The sequence below is a fragment of the Anoplopoma fimbria genome, chromosome 14 (genome assembly GCF_027596085.1).
Source record: "Anoplopoma fimbria isolate UVic2021 breed Golden Eagle Sablefish chromosome 14, Afim_UVic_2022, whole genome shotgun sequence".
Lineage (NCBI taxonomy): Eukaryota > Metazoa > Chordata > Actinopteri > Perciformes > Anoplopomatidae > Anoplopoma > Anoplopoma fimbria.
The window spans coordinates 2,448,376-2,465,271 of record NC_072462.1 but is presented as its reverse complement, the minus strand read 5'-3'; the positions used below and the strand labels follow the sequence as shown (position 1 = coordinate 2,465,271).

Here is a 16,896-nt window from a genome sequence, read left to right as displayed (position 1 = left end):
TTTGCTTTGCAATACTAGGTTATTATTTTGAAATGCTAAATATTTTTTTCTAGCTACAAGTTAATTCCCCACATATCTTTTTTGCTAAACAGAGTACTTTATTTTTTTCACATAAAATAAAAATAATTTATAAATCAAACCAGGGGTTACAAGTTATTCCATTCCTACAATGGATTAAAGTCTTTTTTTTACTTTACAATAATAAGTATTTAAGTCCATATTTTGTCATTATTTTATTTTGGAATACTAGGTTATTATTTTGAAATGCTAAATATTTTTTTCTATACTAAATAGTTATTTAGAAATACTAAGTTATAATTTGTTTGTGTTACTAAGGTATTATTTTGAAATTCTTAGTAATAATTTTGCAATACAAAGTCATTTTTTTAGACACAAAGTCAAATGAAAAACACTTTTATTTTTCACTATAACAATGCTGTTTTTATCTACTTTTTTTTCTATTTTACTTGCGGATAAGAAAACAAGACATTTTCATTTATTTGTGCCATCTTACCTTTTTTTCAATGCTGTTTTTATAAAAAAAACAAAAGAAGGGGTTACTATTATTCCACTTGCTACAATGAATTGAAGTACTGTTTTACTTTACAATAATAAGTATTTAAGTCCATATTTTGTCATTATTTTGCTTTGGAATACTAGGTTATTATTTTGAAATGCTAAATATTTTTTCTATACTAAATAGTTAATTAGAAATACTAAGTTATAATTTTTCTTGTGATACTAAGGTATTATTTTATTATTTTTTTCACTATAAAAATGCTGTTTTTATCTACTTTTTTTTTCTATTTTACTTGCGGATAAGAAAACAAGACATTTTAATTTATTTGTGCCATCTTACCTTTTTTTCTGTGCGTCTTTTATTTAAAAATGCGACACTCAGATGTCCGAGCTTACGGTTCGGTCCGTGGAGGCAGCACGAGTTCCCAGAGTGACGTCACGCTGGGGCTGGGCTGGGAAAGGGAAGCTCTGCTGGAAAACACAGCATGTAACCGGGGTTAAAGACACGCTGCACCCAGCCACGACACCAGGTCACCGGCAGAGAACAAGTAAGCTTCCACCACAGCTCCACCACACTCATGTCTGCTTTTATTCAGCTTTAAAACCCCCTCCTGAGGGTGCATTTGTGTCTGCGTTTCTGCAGGAGAATGAGACACGCACACAAACAAAACGAGCCAACCTCCAAATCTAATGGTCATAATAGCAGAGCAGCTGCAGGGGTTTGTGCATTTGAATGGGTCATGTGTGGTTGTGTGGGGCTGGAGATGAACATGTGGCAGTCTGAGAAGCCTGCAGGGACACAGGGGGGGGTTGACAGGTCTGGGTGTGCTTGTTGTTGTGGTCTGGCAGCACCGGTTGGGCGGGGTGAGCAGTGTTGAGGTAATGTTACAGCATTAAAAAAAAAAAAAAAAAAAGAGGCTTCTCATGTTACCTGCACATTTGCATGCAACACCTTTTCTTCCATGCAACCATAAAGGTCTTAACATGAGCAGGTAGAGGAATGAAGTCAATACAAATCATAACATGTTTCTTTTTAATGGAAATCTGTGGAAATACCAGTTAAAGTGAAATGTCAGGGTTGGGCACCTGCAGCTCTGTCAGAGGTGGAAGAAGTATTCACTATTTACTAACTAATACACTATAAATACAATAATACTAGTGAAAGTCCTGCCTTCAAAACCCACCTCAAGATCAGCAAACTCTACTTAAAGTAAAAGTACTGATTGTGTCACTGTTTAACTATATTACTATATCATATTATTGCTGCATTAATGTGTATGTTTCATGTTAACTCCTTTATATCCTGTTGTCTGGTTTAATACTAACTAATACACTATAAATACTCTAATACTAGTAAAAGTCCTGCCTTCAAAACCCACCTCAAGAAAAGTAAGTATCAGCAAACTCTACTTAAAGTAAAAGTACAGATTGTTTCCTGTCAGTTTTTTACTATATTACTATATAATATTTCTGCTGCATTAATGTGCATGTTGCATGTTAACTGCTTTATATCCTGTTTGTTAGTTTAATCCACATCAATGCATCATATTCTATAAGATCATCACATGTTCCTGTGAGAACCTCCTATCTCTAAAAAGAACAAACATTTCCAGCTGATCCAAGAGGCTTTTTAAAGAGTTTATTTATCTGAAGAAGTAGGAGGATTCTATCAACACATGAAGGAAACACTTCATCCTTCAGTTTATCACAAACATTCAACATCAACACATCTGGAGATACGAGGTTTTACCTGGACAGGAAGGGGATGAAATAACTTAAAAATAAGATTAGATATACTTTTTTATTTTACAGTACTTGTGCTTCAGCTCTTAAAAAAACATAACAACAAGACAGTACAGTGTTTCACCACAGACAGTAAAAAAGATATGTAAACTATTGCCCACACCCTAAGAGATAAAGGATATATGTACATAGGCAGTAAAAAATCTGAGGAAAAAGCCATAAAAACTAAGTGCTTCCTTTCTATGAACTACTCTTCCTGTTGAAAAGTGGAACGGAGTCTGGCAGAAAAGAAAGCTTGTGTTCATGTTTAATATTTAGTGTATTTGGAAAATGGAATTTGTAATCTGTAAAGTAAATAAATCTGTCAGACAAATGAGTAAGAAATACAATATTTGCCTGAGCTGTATTGTACCATTCAAAACGAGAGATGAGATATGTTATTCCCAAGTTGCAATGTATGAAGAAACAGATTAAAAATGTTTGATAAAGCAGCAGATACATTATTTTTTTAAATAACAAGAAAGGTTGTTCATGATTTTATTGGCACAAACTTGGGCTGTAGGTCAGTATTGTTCCCCTGTTAGTGATAATTGAACTAAACGCATATTGATTTAGGAGCATGAACAAAGACAGGACAACTGACAAAGCAGGACCCGCCTCAAAGCCTTTATCATTTCAGGTTATAATTATCTTATAATTCATCATATTCCCAAACAAATGTGCAATTAATCAAATGAACCTCAAACCGACGGACTCACAATTTACATGCAGCCTCTCCCAGATGGAAATCTAAACCCTGGGAGGGACAAGTAAACATTAAAAGAGTATCTGTGGTAGTTTACTATGCTGCATCGTAAAGGGGAACACTGGATAATACATCGACGTCCTTGGGGAGTACTACTGCATTATGTAGAACAGCTTTATGGAGTTCTTTTTGTGGTTTTAGGCTGTTTAGTCATTTGTGGCTTTAGGCTTCAGGTTGGAAAATGAATCAAAATAGAGAGAAGTGATCTCTGTACCGGAATGCTCACTAAGGCCAAGCTGTGGGTGGCAGAGTTGCATTGTGGGTAATGTAGTCACTGCGTTTTAACAAGGAATGAATAGATCCTCACTCTGCATGGAGCACTTTATGTTGAAACACAGCCTTTACTGTGTGAAACATAATATCTGTCGTGACCTAGTTGTTGAGTGAATCATCTGCTTCATGAGTAAAAATGGCGGCGTGGTCAGTCTGTGTAGTCCAAAAACCTACACAGTCCAAGAGACAGGAATGTTTTACTTCAGAGTCTGAGGTGGAAAACCAGCCTCACTTTATTTGATAAGTATACATTTGTCATTTATGGCATTTAGAGTAGAGAGGTGAAACTATAAACATCAGCTGGGCATCACATTTATTGTGTAGGTGATCATAAATAGCTTGGTAATAAACTGTTTCATATTTGGAGCAGCTCTCACAGAGATACTGTTGTATTTAAATGTGGAATTAAGAGCTTCTAAAAAGTATTCTCCCTTTTACTGAATCAAAGACATTTTTTATTTATTGATTAGTTGGTTGACAACAAACTAATCTATTTTCATAATTGATTATATGTTCTTTTACAGTTTTTTTTCAAGCAAAAGTGCAGTTTTGCACTGCTATCAGGTTTATTGCCAGGTACATTTTCACATAAAATAAATTTGTCTTGGTATTTTGGTTCAAGCTGACAATAAACATTGTGAAAAAAAGATTAAAAACAAGTACTACAAAATTTTAAAATATCAAAATAGAAATATTTACAAAAAACAACTAAATAAATAAAAAAATTTTTAAATGAAAAATAGCTGTACAGTAGTTGAAACAAATGATAAAAAATATTGTTCTTTATCTTACTTTTATTTTTATCATATATTGAATATCTTTCGTTTTGGATAGTATGCTGGACAAAACAACAGTCAAAACAATTAATTAATTAATCAGGAAAATTGCCAGCAGGTTATTTGATAAAGAAAACAATAATTGAAACAAGCTTGAAAAGTGAAGCATCACATTTGAAAGTGACCTTCCTAATGACACAAACAACCAAAATCACATGATTCTTTTTCACAACGACCATGTTTGCTCAATAGAAGGTTGATTGATTTGAGTTTCTGCTTACAAATACATCACCAAGCATGAATTAGATATGTGTGACAAATAACGTAAGCTTAGTGAAACTCAATTGTGATTCACATCCCTGCGAGTGGTCGGCAGCAAAACATGACTTCTATGTGTGATCTATTCAACCAAAACGTTTGATTTTGAATGAGTTTAATGGAGTCTGTTGTTTTGTTTTCCAGTTCCCTTCCATCACATTGGGACTTTATGGGGTGGTGGGGAAGGCCTAGTCCCCCACCTTGATCAGGCCAGACAACCCTCCCTCCAGAACCCTGCCAATGGACAAACCAGGAGCCATGAGTACACCAGGAAAGGCCAGCGGGCTCAAACCCCCGAGCAAAATAGTCCGTCCATCTGGGGTGCCCACAAAGACTTCTCCGTCCTCCGGTGAGAAATCAATTACTGACGTTATATTTAGGGAGGAAGTATTAGTGGAGGATGTGATGAGTACTTTATGTAACAGAACTGGACATTTATGTGTAAAACAATAAATATAATTGAAAGTTTGAGCTGGAAATCAGTTCTCAGTACCTAAGTATTGGTAGATATTTTTGCATCTAATGCTTAATAACATTTTTAATCGAGTTTACTTATTCTTTGATTCTTTTGATTTTCTTACATAAAAATGTAAACAGTATTTTTTTTATATTTCATAATCATCAAACTGCTTTTGCTCTGCTGATTTGTCCGAAAAACAAAATGTAATGCTGATGCATTTGAGAAGTTTGGCTTAAATTTGTTTGGGAAAGGTTTTGTAGAAAAATATGTTAGTATTCCTTTAAAGTAAGGTATCAAACAGGTTGTTTTATTTTTAATGAATAAAACAACCAAATTCACATTATTCTCTTTTTGGGTGAAAATAATAAGCAACTATTTTGATCAACAGACTTTCTTTAAACCAAAGAAGTCAGAAATCTTAGTTTCTTGCTTCTCAAATGTAAATAAAAAGAGTTTTCACAATCTATGATTGTAAACTTCAAACTACAATATATTTGGCTTTTGGACTGTTGGCTGCTGTGGTCAGACAACACAAAGTATTTTTTATTACTTGCTTACATTCTGTAGACCAAATGAGTTACTAAACAGAAACATGAAAATAATCATTAGTTGAACTTAAACCTTTGATATTTGTACAGTAATCCACTAACATTTATTATATAGATGCTGTTTTTTAATTTAGTAACAACTAAACACTAAAATGACAATGAAAAAATAATTATTTTGAAAAGTAAAAACTGATAAAATTCAATCAAATATTAAATAATATATCCAGGAGATATTAAATCATAAAAGTCAGTTTAAAGCCAGTTTGAAAATATGTTGTTTGAGCTGCTGTTTAAAAGAAAAGACAGAAGTAGTGGTGTGGATGGTGAACAGTATTTCATCCCAGAGTTTAGTTGCCATGACAACGAGTGTTGTGGCAAACTTTCCAGGTAAACAAAGCAACCAAAACACACCTTTTAAAAGCCGCCTTTTTTACTGACTTGTATGACAGATGTGGTTGTATTGAATAGATGTAAATAAAGCTTTGATTGTGACTGCAGGCGCTCCAAAACCAGTTCCTCCAGAGAAGTCCCCCGGCAGAGAGTCCTCCCCGACCCAGGATGGAGGCGTGGACTTCCAGGTCGGCGAGAAGGTCTGGGTCAACGGCAACAAGGCCGGCCAGGTGCAGTTCATCGGGGGCACGCAGTTCGCTCCGGGTCAGTGGGCCGGCATCGTGCTGGACGAGCCCATCGGGAAGAACGACGGGTCCGTGGCCGGGGTCCGGTACTTCCAGTGTGAGGACGGGAAGGGGATTTTCACTCGGCCTTCAAAGCTTTCCAAGACCGCACTGCCAGAGACGGAGGCAAACGGGGGGCAGGCCAGTCCAGCACCGGCAGCCTCTGTGACCAGCGAGCCTGCACCTGCTGGCTCCACCTCAACTGGTACCGTCCAGATAATTCATCACTGAAATATACATGTTTACTTTGTTTGTGTCTCAGTGGTGTAAAGGTGTTGTCTTTCTTTGTTCAGCTCAGGGCAGCGGCATAAAGACGAGTGCTGCACTAAACCGAATGCTCACATCCAGCGAGTCGGTGTCTAACGTGTCAGATACAGAGTCCATGAAGAAGAGGAGGGAGCTGAGGCTGGGAGACCGTGTGCTGGTAAGAGTTTTAAATCACCAATGTACTCAGAATTTATCATTTTATAATCATACAGAACATTTTCTTTGGTTTTCTAATGCTAAAAGAAATGTTTCAAGTCAGATTCAGCAAGCTCTTTTGATTGCACAAACTTGCTGATTCAAACATCTGTTCATGACAACTTGAACATCTGTGAGATTTGTTCACTAGTTCAAACTTTGGAAAGAAATCTGTTCCAGTCCATTTGTGGGCAAAGTTTGAGCAACAAAATTGTCATCAAAGAGTAAAAGGAAGAATGTCTCCCTGCAGAGCTGGAAGTCTTGCCGTCATGGTTGAAGGGGTTTTGTTATATTTTGTTTCTTGTTTAGTTTTAAAGTCTTCTTTGCTTGTACGTTTCCCACCTGTGTGATTTTCACCTGTCCCTCTTTATCTCCCCCTTCTCCTTTTGTCTTCAGTCTCTGTACTACCTTTGTGTTTTGTCTGTTTTTGTGATTTTCTGTTTCTGCAGTTTTGTTTGCCTCTTACCTCTGTGCTTTGACCTGCCTGCATCTGGGACTGTCAGTCTTTTAGCCTTTTGTTCAATAAATCATTTCACTGCACCAGTCAGCCGGCTTCTATATCTAGATTTTGGGTCCTTTTCCTGCCGCCTGCATTCCATCTGCACAACTTTCTGATAGACATCAGCTGACGAAAACAGGGGACTGGAAAATATTACTGTGACAGAAATTAAGAGGAAACAATTTGACACAAAGTGAAATACCCCAAAAAATCCAAGAAACCTTGTTGGAATAAACCACGACATGACTGAAGACCTTCAGTTGTAAATAAAGAAACAAAGAACACAGTGAATTAAAATGATTTTGATGTGTTTTTCTGTGTGTAGGTCGGCGGTAACAAGGCAGGAGTAGTTCGGTTTCTGGGAGAGACGGACTTTGCAAAGGGCGGGTGGTGTGGAGTGGAACTGGATGAACCACTTGGCAAGAATGATGGAGCCGTGGCAGGGACCAGGTAAAGACCACGGACGGAGAAAACATGCTTGTAATCTGTTTTAACACCATCATTTAGTAACCTCCAAGGGAAATGTTCTAAACCACCTCGTTCATTTGGTGCCTGACCCGTTCTCCTCTCAGATACTTCCAGTGCATGTCCAGGTACGGTCTGTTCGCTCCGGCCCACAAGGTGACGAGGATCGGCTTCCCGTGCACCACGCCGGCCAAGGTGAAGAGCTCTCGGAGGATGTCCAGCCTCAAGAGGAGCCCCAGTGCTTCCTCCATCAGCTCCCTCAGCTCCGCCACCTCCTCCATCAGCGGCAAACCCAGCCGAGCAGGACTGGTAAGACCCGCTCTGTGCCGTCATCCAACAACACTGCAGAGGTTTATGTTTACTGGTCGTGCAAACACATCCCCAAACCTTCCTGTGTGTCAACGCTAAAGTTGTGTATTTGGTGTTTTATTTTCCCCTTCACTTTATCCTTCCAGCTGACGGAGACATCTGCTCGCTACGCCCGCAAGATCTCCGGCACCACAGCGCTGCAGGAGGCCCTGAAGGAGAAGCAGCAGCACATCGAGCAGCTGCTGGCGGAGCGAGACCTGGAGAGGTGCGAGGTGGCGAAGGCTACGAGCCACGCGGGGGAGGTGCAGCAGGAGATGGTGCTGCTGAGGAAAGGACGCGATCAGGTCGGACATTTTTTAACAATTATTAACACAATTTAGCTTTAAAAAAAAGACTAAACTGGGTCAGTGAAATGCTTCCTATTGCTAAGATTAAACTGTCGTTTTAGTAAACGTAATTCACAAAACTATTTCCTGAAGGTGTGAAAACTAAATGTAAGTTAATGAGCTTTGCTGCTATGTTGAATCCTTACTCTGTGCAAACTCTGCCTTATTCTGCATGCTGACAGATATTCTATTCCCCACCCATATGTGTTTTTACTTGTTCCAAGTTTAGTTTTGTGCTTTTGCTTTTTTTTTCTGACCCAATATTGCTGTTGTTTGGCAGCTTTGGTCGTTGCCACCTGACTCTGGTCATAATGATGAATGTTATTCATTCCGTGTGTTTACAGTACGCAGTGGACATGGAGGCAAAGTTGGATCAGCTGCGTTCGCTGGTGGAGGCAGCAGATCGAGACAAAGTGGAGCTGCTCAACCAGCTGGAGGAGGAGAAACGGTGAGGCTGCAACATGAAACTGTGTATGGAGAACATAAAAGTCAGGGCAGAGGTCAACAGGTCTGACGTTGTTTTTATTTACCGCTGACTGTCTGACATGAAAAGTTAGAAGAAACTTTATGATTGTCCCCGTCTGACAGGAAAGTGGAAGATCTGCAGTTTAGTGTGGAGGAGGCCTGCATCACCAGAGGAGACCTGGAGGTAACGTTTGGTTATATAATCTGGTTCTCAATTAATCATTGTTCTCTCACTCACTGCAGCTCTATCTCCCTCTTGAACGGCTGGATTTATTTATGAAATTCATGCGTGAATTATTGACAAATGAGATGGATAGTTGAATAAATTATTTTACATTAAAAGGATAGTTTGGATGTTTAGAAGTGTGGTTGTGTGAGGTTCCTCTCCATAGTCAGTGTTTTACTGCAATAGATGGAGTTTGGAGAAACAGACAGGAGAACCAGAACGGGAGCAAAACAATGTACTGCTGTTACCTTTAACAATATCAGTTTTAAGTTACATTTTATTCAGAATATTTTCACCATTTTACCTTTCTGACTGGAAACTGAGGCAGTTATCTATGCTCTCTTCAAAGACACAAATCTACATTTACAAAAACAGTCATTTTATTAACTGAAACTAACTGATCAAGGCAGCACTCGACCAGCAACTCTTGTGTTTTTCAAGTTAAAATGACTGTTTTTCTCAATGGAGTCTTGTGTCTTTGTAGAGAGCATAGATAACAGCTTCAGTTCACGTCAGAAAGGTCTGTCTGACAACAAGGAAAAGAGGTGAAAATATTGTAAATATAGCGTTCACTTAAACTGATATTGATTCTTTTAGGTTTCTAAAATACGTCCACAGCAGTACATTGATTTGTTCTCCTGTCTGTTTCTTCAAACTCCATCTACTGTAGTAAAACACTGACTGTGGAGAAGAACTTCATACAAACACACTTCTAAACATCCAAACTATCCCTTTAACACACGTATTAAAACCAGTCAATACTAATGTCAACCGTCAGCCCTCTTGTTTCTAATGATCACCTGAGTTTGATCTCTTTTGCTTTTTTCTTGCTGTTCATATTTTATATGACTCTTAAAAAGCTCAACTACTGCTTTGCATTTTGCCTCTGAGAACTGATGATCCGATCCATCATTCTGTCTCAGGTTCTTCTTTTTTCCTGCACATCGTTGAATCATTCATTTGCTTTCTTGTTCAGACACGTCTTTCTTCCTGCTCCTCTCATTTATTCACTCGTGCTTAACTCACTCACCCCTTTCCTCTCAGACTCTTCCTCCCATCTGCAGCACTCACACAACCATCTTCTTATCATCTTTTCACCCACATGCCTGTTCTTTTGCCTTCATCTTCCTCTCTTGTCTGCATCTTCCTCACTCTTCAGAGGAAAATAAACGCCTGAATTATCCTCATTCAATATCTGGAATACAAAGTAAAAAAAAGTGAGGAATCTGAGAGTCAGAATGAGATGATTGAAATAATGAACTCCTGATATTCCTCAGAGCAGAATGAGCGGATCACAATTCTTCCTTTTGTTCACAACCAACTGATGTAACTGGAAACCATCAGTTGCATTCTTACTTCCCGGCCGTCTCTTTTTACAGTCTTGTCTTCTCTCTGTTTCTTTCGTGGCACACACAGCTGGCATGTCAGTGTTGCGTTGGTGTTGTTCTCCTTCTCTTCCTGCTCTTCTCTTACTAACAGACGCAGACCAGACTGGAGCATGCCCACATAAAGGAGCTTGAGCAGAGCCTGCTCTTTGAAAAGACCAAAGCTGAAAAACTCCAGAGGGATTTAGAGGACACTAGGGTAATGCTGGCAGTCCTCAGTCCCACAGCCGGACTGGGAGATTTGTGCTTTTTCCCCCAAACTGGGTTTTAATTATGATGACACAGGATTTATGTAAGGAACCACAAACATTATGCAGATTATCAGATTCATCACGGGTTGCTTTGTCCACGATTAGCCCTGACATGGGAACATTAACATCTCATCGGCCTTGAGCTTTCCTAATAACCCGATCTATCACACTGAAGATTATGCATGTGTGCATGAAAGTTTATTTAAAAAAGAAAGATCTGGAAATGCTTGTGCTTTTGAAGAAGTCGGCCTCGATCATTTTTCTTCTTTAGTAAATCCCATGAAAGGACCAAAACCAAACAATGTGTTAGTTTGTCTTTTGAATCAGAGCTGTAGTCAAAAAAAATAGATAATAGAGACCAAGGCAAGTCCAAGACCAGGTCCAGTCGAGTCCAAGTCCAGAACAAATAGAGTCCTGTTCAAGACCATAATAGGCAATAGTGTCTTTCTAATGCTTATATACTAATTAAGGAGTTCAGATGGACAGAAATAATCCATCTAAAAACAACATTAATCTCTCTTCTAACATGCAACTAATCAATGCATGGAATTTAGGATTTAAGAACCATTAGAGTCATGAATAAACTTTGAATTTGAACCAATATTTGCTACATTTGCTTGATGCAAATAGCACAAAAGTACACAGGAAGTAAAGGTTCTGCAGCTCTTTCTCATCAGTTGATAAAGTTTAAACCAAGTGTTTAAACTAAAGTGTTTTCTCTTTTCTTGGAGCTCCAGTGAAGAAGAAGAGATATCAGGCTTTAGATACTCACAGACGAAACATACATTTTTGGTTTGGTTTTTTCATGGGATTTGTTGACGATAAGAAAAATGTAAAACGCCGCTGTTCTTTATTCTCTAACCAGAAGGTCAAAGCTTTGACCCGGCTTTCTCCTGGAGTAAAACCATGAATCCAGATTCTCTGTTCGTGGTTGAAACTTTGCTCTGGTCCCCTTTGTGGAGAGGATTTTTCTACTGTATCCATTAAAAACAAGTGTGGTTTATTTAAGCCTGTTTCCATATTAGATGATATGAGATTTACAGTAAAAAATTCTTGATTAAGAATTTATTTGCGCGCGTTTCAAATCCACACAAAAATGGTATATATATTATATTATACATTTTCTTAAGCATCGTATTGCTACTTATTCAGTCTCTCTGAACAATAAGTGTTTGTCTGTTTCTGTCCAGATACAGTGGTGTCCTTTAGTTAGTTTGTTTTATCATAATGAATGTTTAGGAGTCGAACATAAATAGTTTTATTCTAATATAGAAAGTAGGAAACTCTATTTACTTTATCTGGTTTTCTTAAACATAAAACGTTTACCAGTGATTTCCACATAAAAACAAATAAATATTTTGTCACTTTATGGAGGGTCTTAATGTCTCACTAAACGCTTAACTATGTCATTTGGACTAAGACTTGTTCGTCATATCAGGAAATAAAAGTGAATAACTGTAAGTAATTGTGTAATTACTTCAGTAAGGTAAGATAATATTTAAATGTATATATTAGGTAATAAAATGAGTGCTTTTTGTTGTCACTTTTAAGGCCCGAAACATATGTCGGTTTATCAATTTTTATGATAAAAAAGTTTATTTATACATCACTTTAAATAAAAAAAGTTGTTGAACAATAATAAAAAAAAATCCCGGAGAATCAATCTATTAAAATACTAGAAAAATAAAATGGAGTAAATGTAATGGATTACTTTTCTTTTTATTTAACTCATACTTTATCAAGCTAAAATCCCAAACATTGGCTGGTTCCATCTGTATTATTAATTAAAAGGAGGTTTGTTGCTTTTCTCGTCATATTATTGTAAATTAAATTAAATTTGGTTTTAGATGTTGGTCGGCACAAAAAGCAAGCAAAAATGCTGCCTTGGGAAATTTGACAATTTTCATAATTTCTTCGTTTTTTTAGACAAAAACGATCACCAAAAAGTTACTGAAAAATAATATAATTATTGGCCACAGCCCTATGATATTCAGTGTATCAAAATACACCACTGTGGCTGAAAACTTTGCTTTTAGTTATTTAGATACAGTTGAATCTCAGATATAATCAGGTTAAAGTCTAAACAACTCAGACCTACTGTTTCCACGTCTCCTCTCCTCTGTCAGCGCTCCTTTCTCCTCTTTTCGCCCTCACGCCTCCTCTTCTACGCCCTCCGCTGCAGGTGGCCACGGTGTCTGAGCGCTCCAGGATCATGGAGCTGGAGAGGGAGGTGGCCGACCTCCAGCTCCGGCTCCGGGCGTCCCAACAGAAGGAGGACGCAGCGTCCCTGTCCCAGCAGCAGATCAGCAGCCTCAAGGCCCAGGCTCAGTCTCAGGAGAAGAAGGTGACACCAGCCACTTAAAAAGATGGATTAATAATCATTCTCATTATCGTATAATTCATAGCATTATCTAAAACTGTAAGAGTTTATGTAATCTCTATTTACAGCCCTCCTTTTAGCCCCTAATGTAAACAGACACATGGCTTCTGTGATGATGCATCATTTATGGTTCTATACCGTGTGTACTCCAACAGATCAGCGAGCTGAGTGTCGACCTGGAGAGCAAACAGAAAGAGCTTCAGTCCGTGACGCAAGATAAGAGCTCGCTGGAGCAGCAGCTAACCAGCCTGGTAAGAGAGGAGGAAACTCTGTACATAATCATCACAAATACACAGAGAAGAGAGAAAAAATGTTAAAAGAGATGGCAGTTTTACACGTCAGCCTCAGCAACCCAAGTCAATTTTGTGTAAAAGTCACAACAGAATTTTTACTGTGATGAACCTTTAACACTTACCAAAGTTCCTCTGTTCCATAGCCGCCATTTGGGATCCTATATAATGTCCATTTTTCTTCGTTCAAAATTACGTTTGCATGCAACTAAACTGCATTCTCTATTATGTTTGGAAGGGAAATGTATTTTCTCCTGCATCACGGTCACACTTTTAAACAGTTTGAAATTGGACATCGGAAATTGAAACAAAACAAAAAGTCCACAAAACTAGTAGTTTAGCTTTGGTAAAAAAAAAAAAATACGAAACTTAAACAAAACAAAAATGCGATAAAATTACTTTGTTATGTTTAGGCAACAAAAGTACAAGTTTACACAGGACACAAACAGAGGTCTCCTGGGTGAAAGTCCTGTGTTTTTTACCAATCTTCCACTCCAGTCAAATTTTCTCAAGCTTGCCCGAAACATGCCCGTTAGCTCCTGAGAATTTGCTCTAAATTTAGATGAAAACCCAGCTAGTGTTTTCAATCTAAATTTAGAGCAAAGTGCATGCAGATGTGTCCTCAGGCAAGACACTTAACCAGAGGTTTCTCCCGTTGGAGGTGTATGAATGGGTATGAATGACAGGTAGTGCGAAAGTGCTTTGAGTGGTCTTAGTACCACTACTTATCCCCAGATATTAGGAGTGGATCCATCAAGATAATTCTCCAGTCAGGTGCCATTAAACCTTTTAAAGAAGAAGAGCACACAATGAGATGACGTGATTAGAAAAGCTCCAGTGAAAGCAGTGTTCATGTGAGGAAGGTCACAGTCTCCTCATCGCTCCACACAGATCTCATGTTGTCATTCATTCTGTGGACATTTTTCTTTTACAAAGTAAACTATTGAATTTCGAGAATAGAATGCAATACATAACACTCATGACAGTAAAACAGATACGAGTGAGTCACAGATTCTAATGGGATGGAACAAAAAAACAACATTGCATGTAGACATGCATATTATATGGGAATACATTATGCAGAGATGTCAGAGCTTGGATACATTACACAGATTAAAAAGAGAACACAACTGATGCAAAGAAAATAAAATACCCAGAAGAGCTCTGCAGTGTACGTTAATGTACGTTATGATTAATTCACCAAATGTTTTTCTATTGCACTTTGTTGCATTTTACTTTTATTGAAACCCCCACGTAAAAACACATTCAATATTTTATTTTTTTAATTTCCTCTTAGGTTATTTTATGCACAAATTGAAAAAAAAGCATGAGAAACAGACAGAAAGTCATCATCCTCACCAGTTGATGATTCATTGAGAAGACATGGACATAAATATAATACTGTAAATGTACTTTAATTCAAAAGCAGAGCTATTTAGTGTCACATTTTAGAAGCTGTTTGTATTTATTGGCTTAAAATTGGCTTAAATCATCAGTGCATTTTCAAAATAGTTGATTAATGGTCTGTTAATCAATTAAACCATCAATGTTTCAGCTCCAGAAGTGAGATGACTTTAGGGTTCATTCAAACACATTTCTGTGATGAACTTCACGTCTGTGAGGGTCCAATCTGTAACTGTAGTTTTGCCTTATTTGTCTTAATTTTTTCCCCCCTGTGAGGCGTTTTGCTCGTGGGCGTCGTGAAAGTGGCCTCATTAAGAGAGTTATTTTATCCACAAACCTCGCATGTTTTCTGGAGCCGGTCATTATTAGCTCAAGGTAGAAGAATGTAACTGTGTGAGTGATTAGCTTGCAGTCACGCTGATGTTTCTCCTTTTCAGAGACAAACGCTCGAGACAGCTGAGGAGGAGAGAAGGAGGACAGGGAAGACCATGATAGGTAAACACATCGGATGTATATCAACCGGCTTTCTGCTTATTAAAAAGTGTGGAATGATTTTTTTTTTGTCTGGGTGAAGATGATTAATGATGTTGTCCTTCTGTTTCCTGTCAGAGCTGGAGCAGAGTGTTGAACAGTCAAAGAAAGAAGTCCAGACGCTGAAAGAGGAGAGTCAGAGCAGAGAGAAGGAGCTGCTGCAGGTAAGGTCACATGATAACCCAGTACATTTACTTAAGTGCAATTTTGAGGTACTTTTAAACTTGGCCCAACTGCTGTACTTTTTACTCCACTACATCTCAGTGGTAACTATTGTACTTTTTACTTCACTACATCTCAGAGGTACATATTGTACTTTTTTTCACTACATCTTACATCTCACTCTCCACTACATCTCACACAGTAGTTTTACTCCACTCTACTACAACACAGTAGATGCTGTTGGTACAACACACTTAAAAACATCAGTGTTATGATGCAGCTCCACCTCCTGTATTTAGTCTCCTTGTTGTTGGTGAATGTCTGTGAGTAACAGTTGAAGTCTCGGCTCCTCTGACTCTGCAGCTAACGGTCTACAGCGTGCAGACGATGAATCAGTGTGTTGGCATTTGCTGATTCTCACCACGATAGCTCAGTCTGCTTCTGGCTGTTGACATATTTCAACACATCGTTTGTGGAAATCTCGGTTGTGCTGAAAACGACACACCAAAAAACGTTTTGAGAAGCCTTTCCTTTTAATAATCCTCCCTTATTAAATAATTCCCCAGTGTGCTTTCATTCAGAGTCAGTGCAGCTGTCCCACTCTAAAGCTGACTATCGCTGCAGGCACATTTTTATTTTATGTTGTTAAAATATTACTAACACACACATCCACACAATCCAATTTGGGTTTGATGCACGAGTCTTCTTCTTTTTGTTAATTAACGCTTTACAGTTAACAGTCAACCAGCTGTGACTGTTTCTGGTCATGATGTGTTCAAATACTGTTTCCACAATCAGAAAAAACTGCCTGATAAAGAGTTTGTTGAATCCATTAATCAGCGTAAAATGTGTGGATATGTGGAATAAGCAGAAGTGGAAGAACTACTCAGAACTTTTACTTCTGCAAAAGTACTTCAACCACAGTGTATAAATACTACTTTACAAGTAAAAGTCCTGCTTTCAAAACTTCAAAAGTAAATGCACAAAAGTATTAGTCAAAGTTTACTTTAAGTACTAAAAGTAAAAGTACTGATTATGCAGAACAGGCCTATTTCAGAATAATAGTTATTTAATTATTGTATTATAATTACTGAAGAATGAATGGGTTTATCTCATTTGAATTACTTCATATACTTCTGGGTAGGTTTCCCTTTAATTATATTTTATCATGTCATTATTATTATTATATATTTGTTGATAATATTTTGTGTTAATAATCTGAATCTGTAAAGTACACTAATAATAAAAAATGCATCAAATACATATAGTGGTGTAAAAAGTACAATATTTTCCTCTGAGATGTAGTGAAGTAGAAGTATAAAGTTCCATAAAATGGAAATACTCAAAGTATCTTAAGTACAGTAGTCTACACAATAAACTCATTTTAATGTTCATTAGACGAGTAAAGACTCATTTTACACTGTGTGATTTTGGTGCTAACCCCGAGGACAAAGACTGTTAATCAGCAGGGACGTAAATAAAGTCTCTGTTCTGCTTTAATATTCCTCTGAAGAGACGTCAGTAGGAATCACAGTCTGCAGTAATAAGAGAGTGTTTTGTCCTCT

At 37.7% G+C, this 16,896-nt stretch overlaps 1 protein-coding gene across 2 annotated transcripts in view; it reads left to right on the top strand.

The window, feature by feature from the left end:
- The first annotated feature begins 889 nt into the window (after positions 1-889).
- clip1b (CAP-GLY domain containing linker protein 1b) overlaps positions 890-16,896 on the top strand; it is a 32,844-nt gene continuing 16,837 nt past the window's right edge. The window contains exons 1-14 of one of the 2 annotated variants that reach the window (XM_054612674.1): positions 890-1,067; positions 4,579-4,783; positions 5,941-6,321; positions 6,410-6,540; positions 7,403-7,527; positions 7,650-7,851; positions 7,998-8,195; positions 8,582-8,685; positions 8,826-8,886; positions 10,408-10,512; positions 12,747-12,908; positions 13,100-13,195; positions 15,076-15,133; positions 15,248-15,333. In XM_054612674.1, coding sequence (XP_054468649.1) covers positions 4,675-4,783; positions 5,941-6,321; positions 6,410-6,540; positions 7,403-7,527; positions 7,650-7,851; positions 7,998-8,195; positions 8,582-8,685; positions 8,826-8,886; positions 10,408-10,512; positions 12,747-12,908; positions 13,100-13,195; positions 15,076-15,133; positions 15,248-15,333 — 1,818 coding nt within the window. In that variant the 5' untranslated portion in view covers positions 890-1,067; positions 4,579-4,674. The remainder of the gene's footprint in view (positions 1,068-4,578; positions 4,784-5,940; positions 6,322-6,409; positions 6,541-7,402; positions 7,528-7,649; positions 7,852-7,997; positions 8,196-8,581; positions 8,686-8,825; positions 8,887-10,407; positions 10,513-12,746; positions 12,909-13,099; positions 13,196-15,075; positions 15,134-15,247; positions 15,334-16,896) is intronic. The other variant, XM_054612676.1, reaches the window with a different exon arrangement.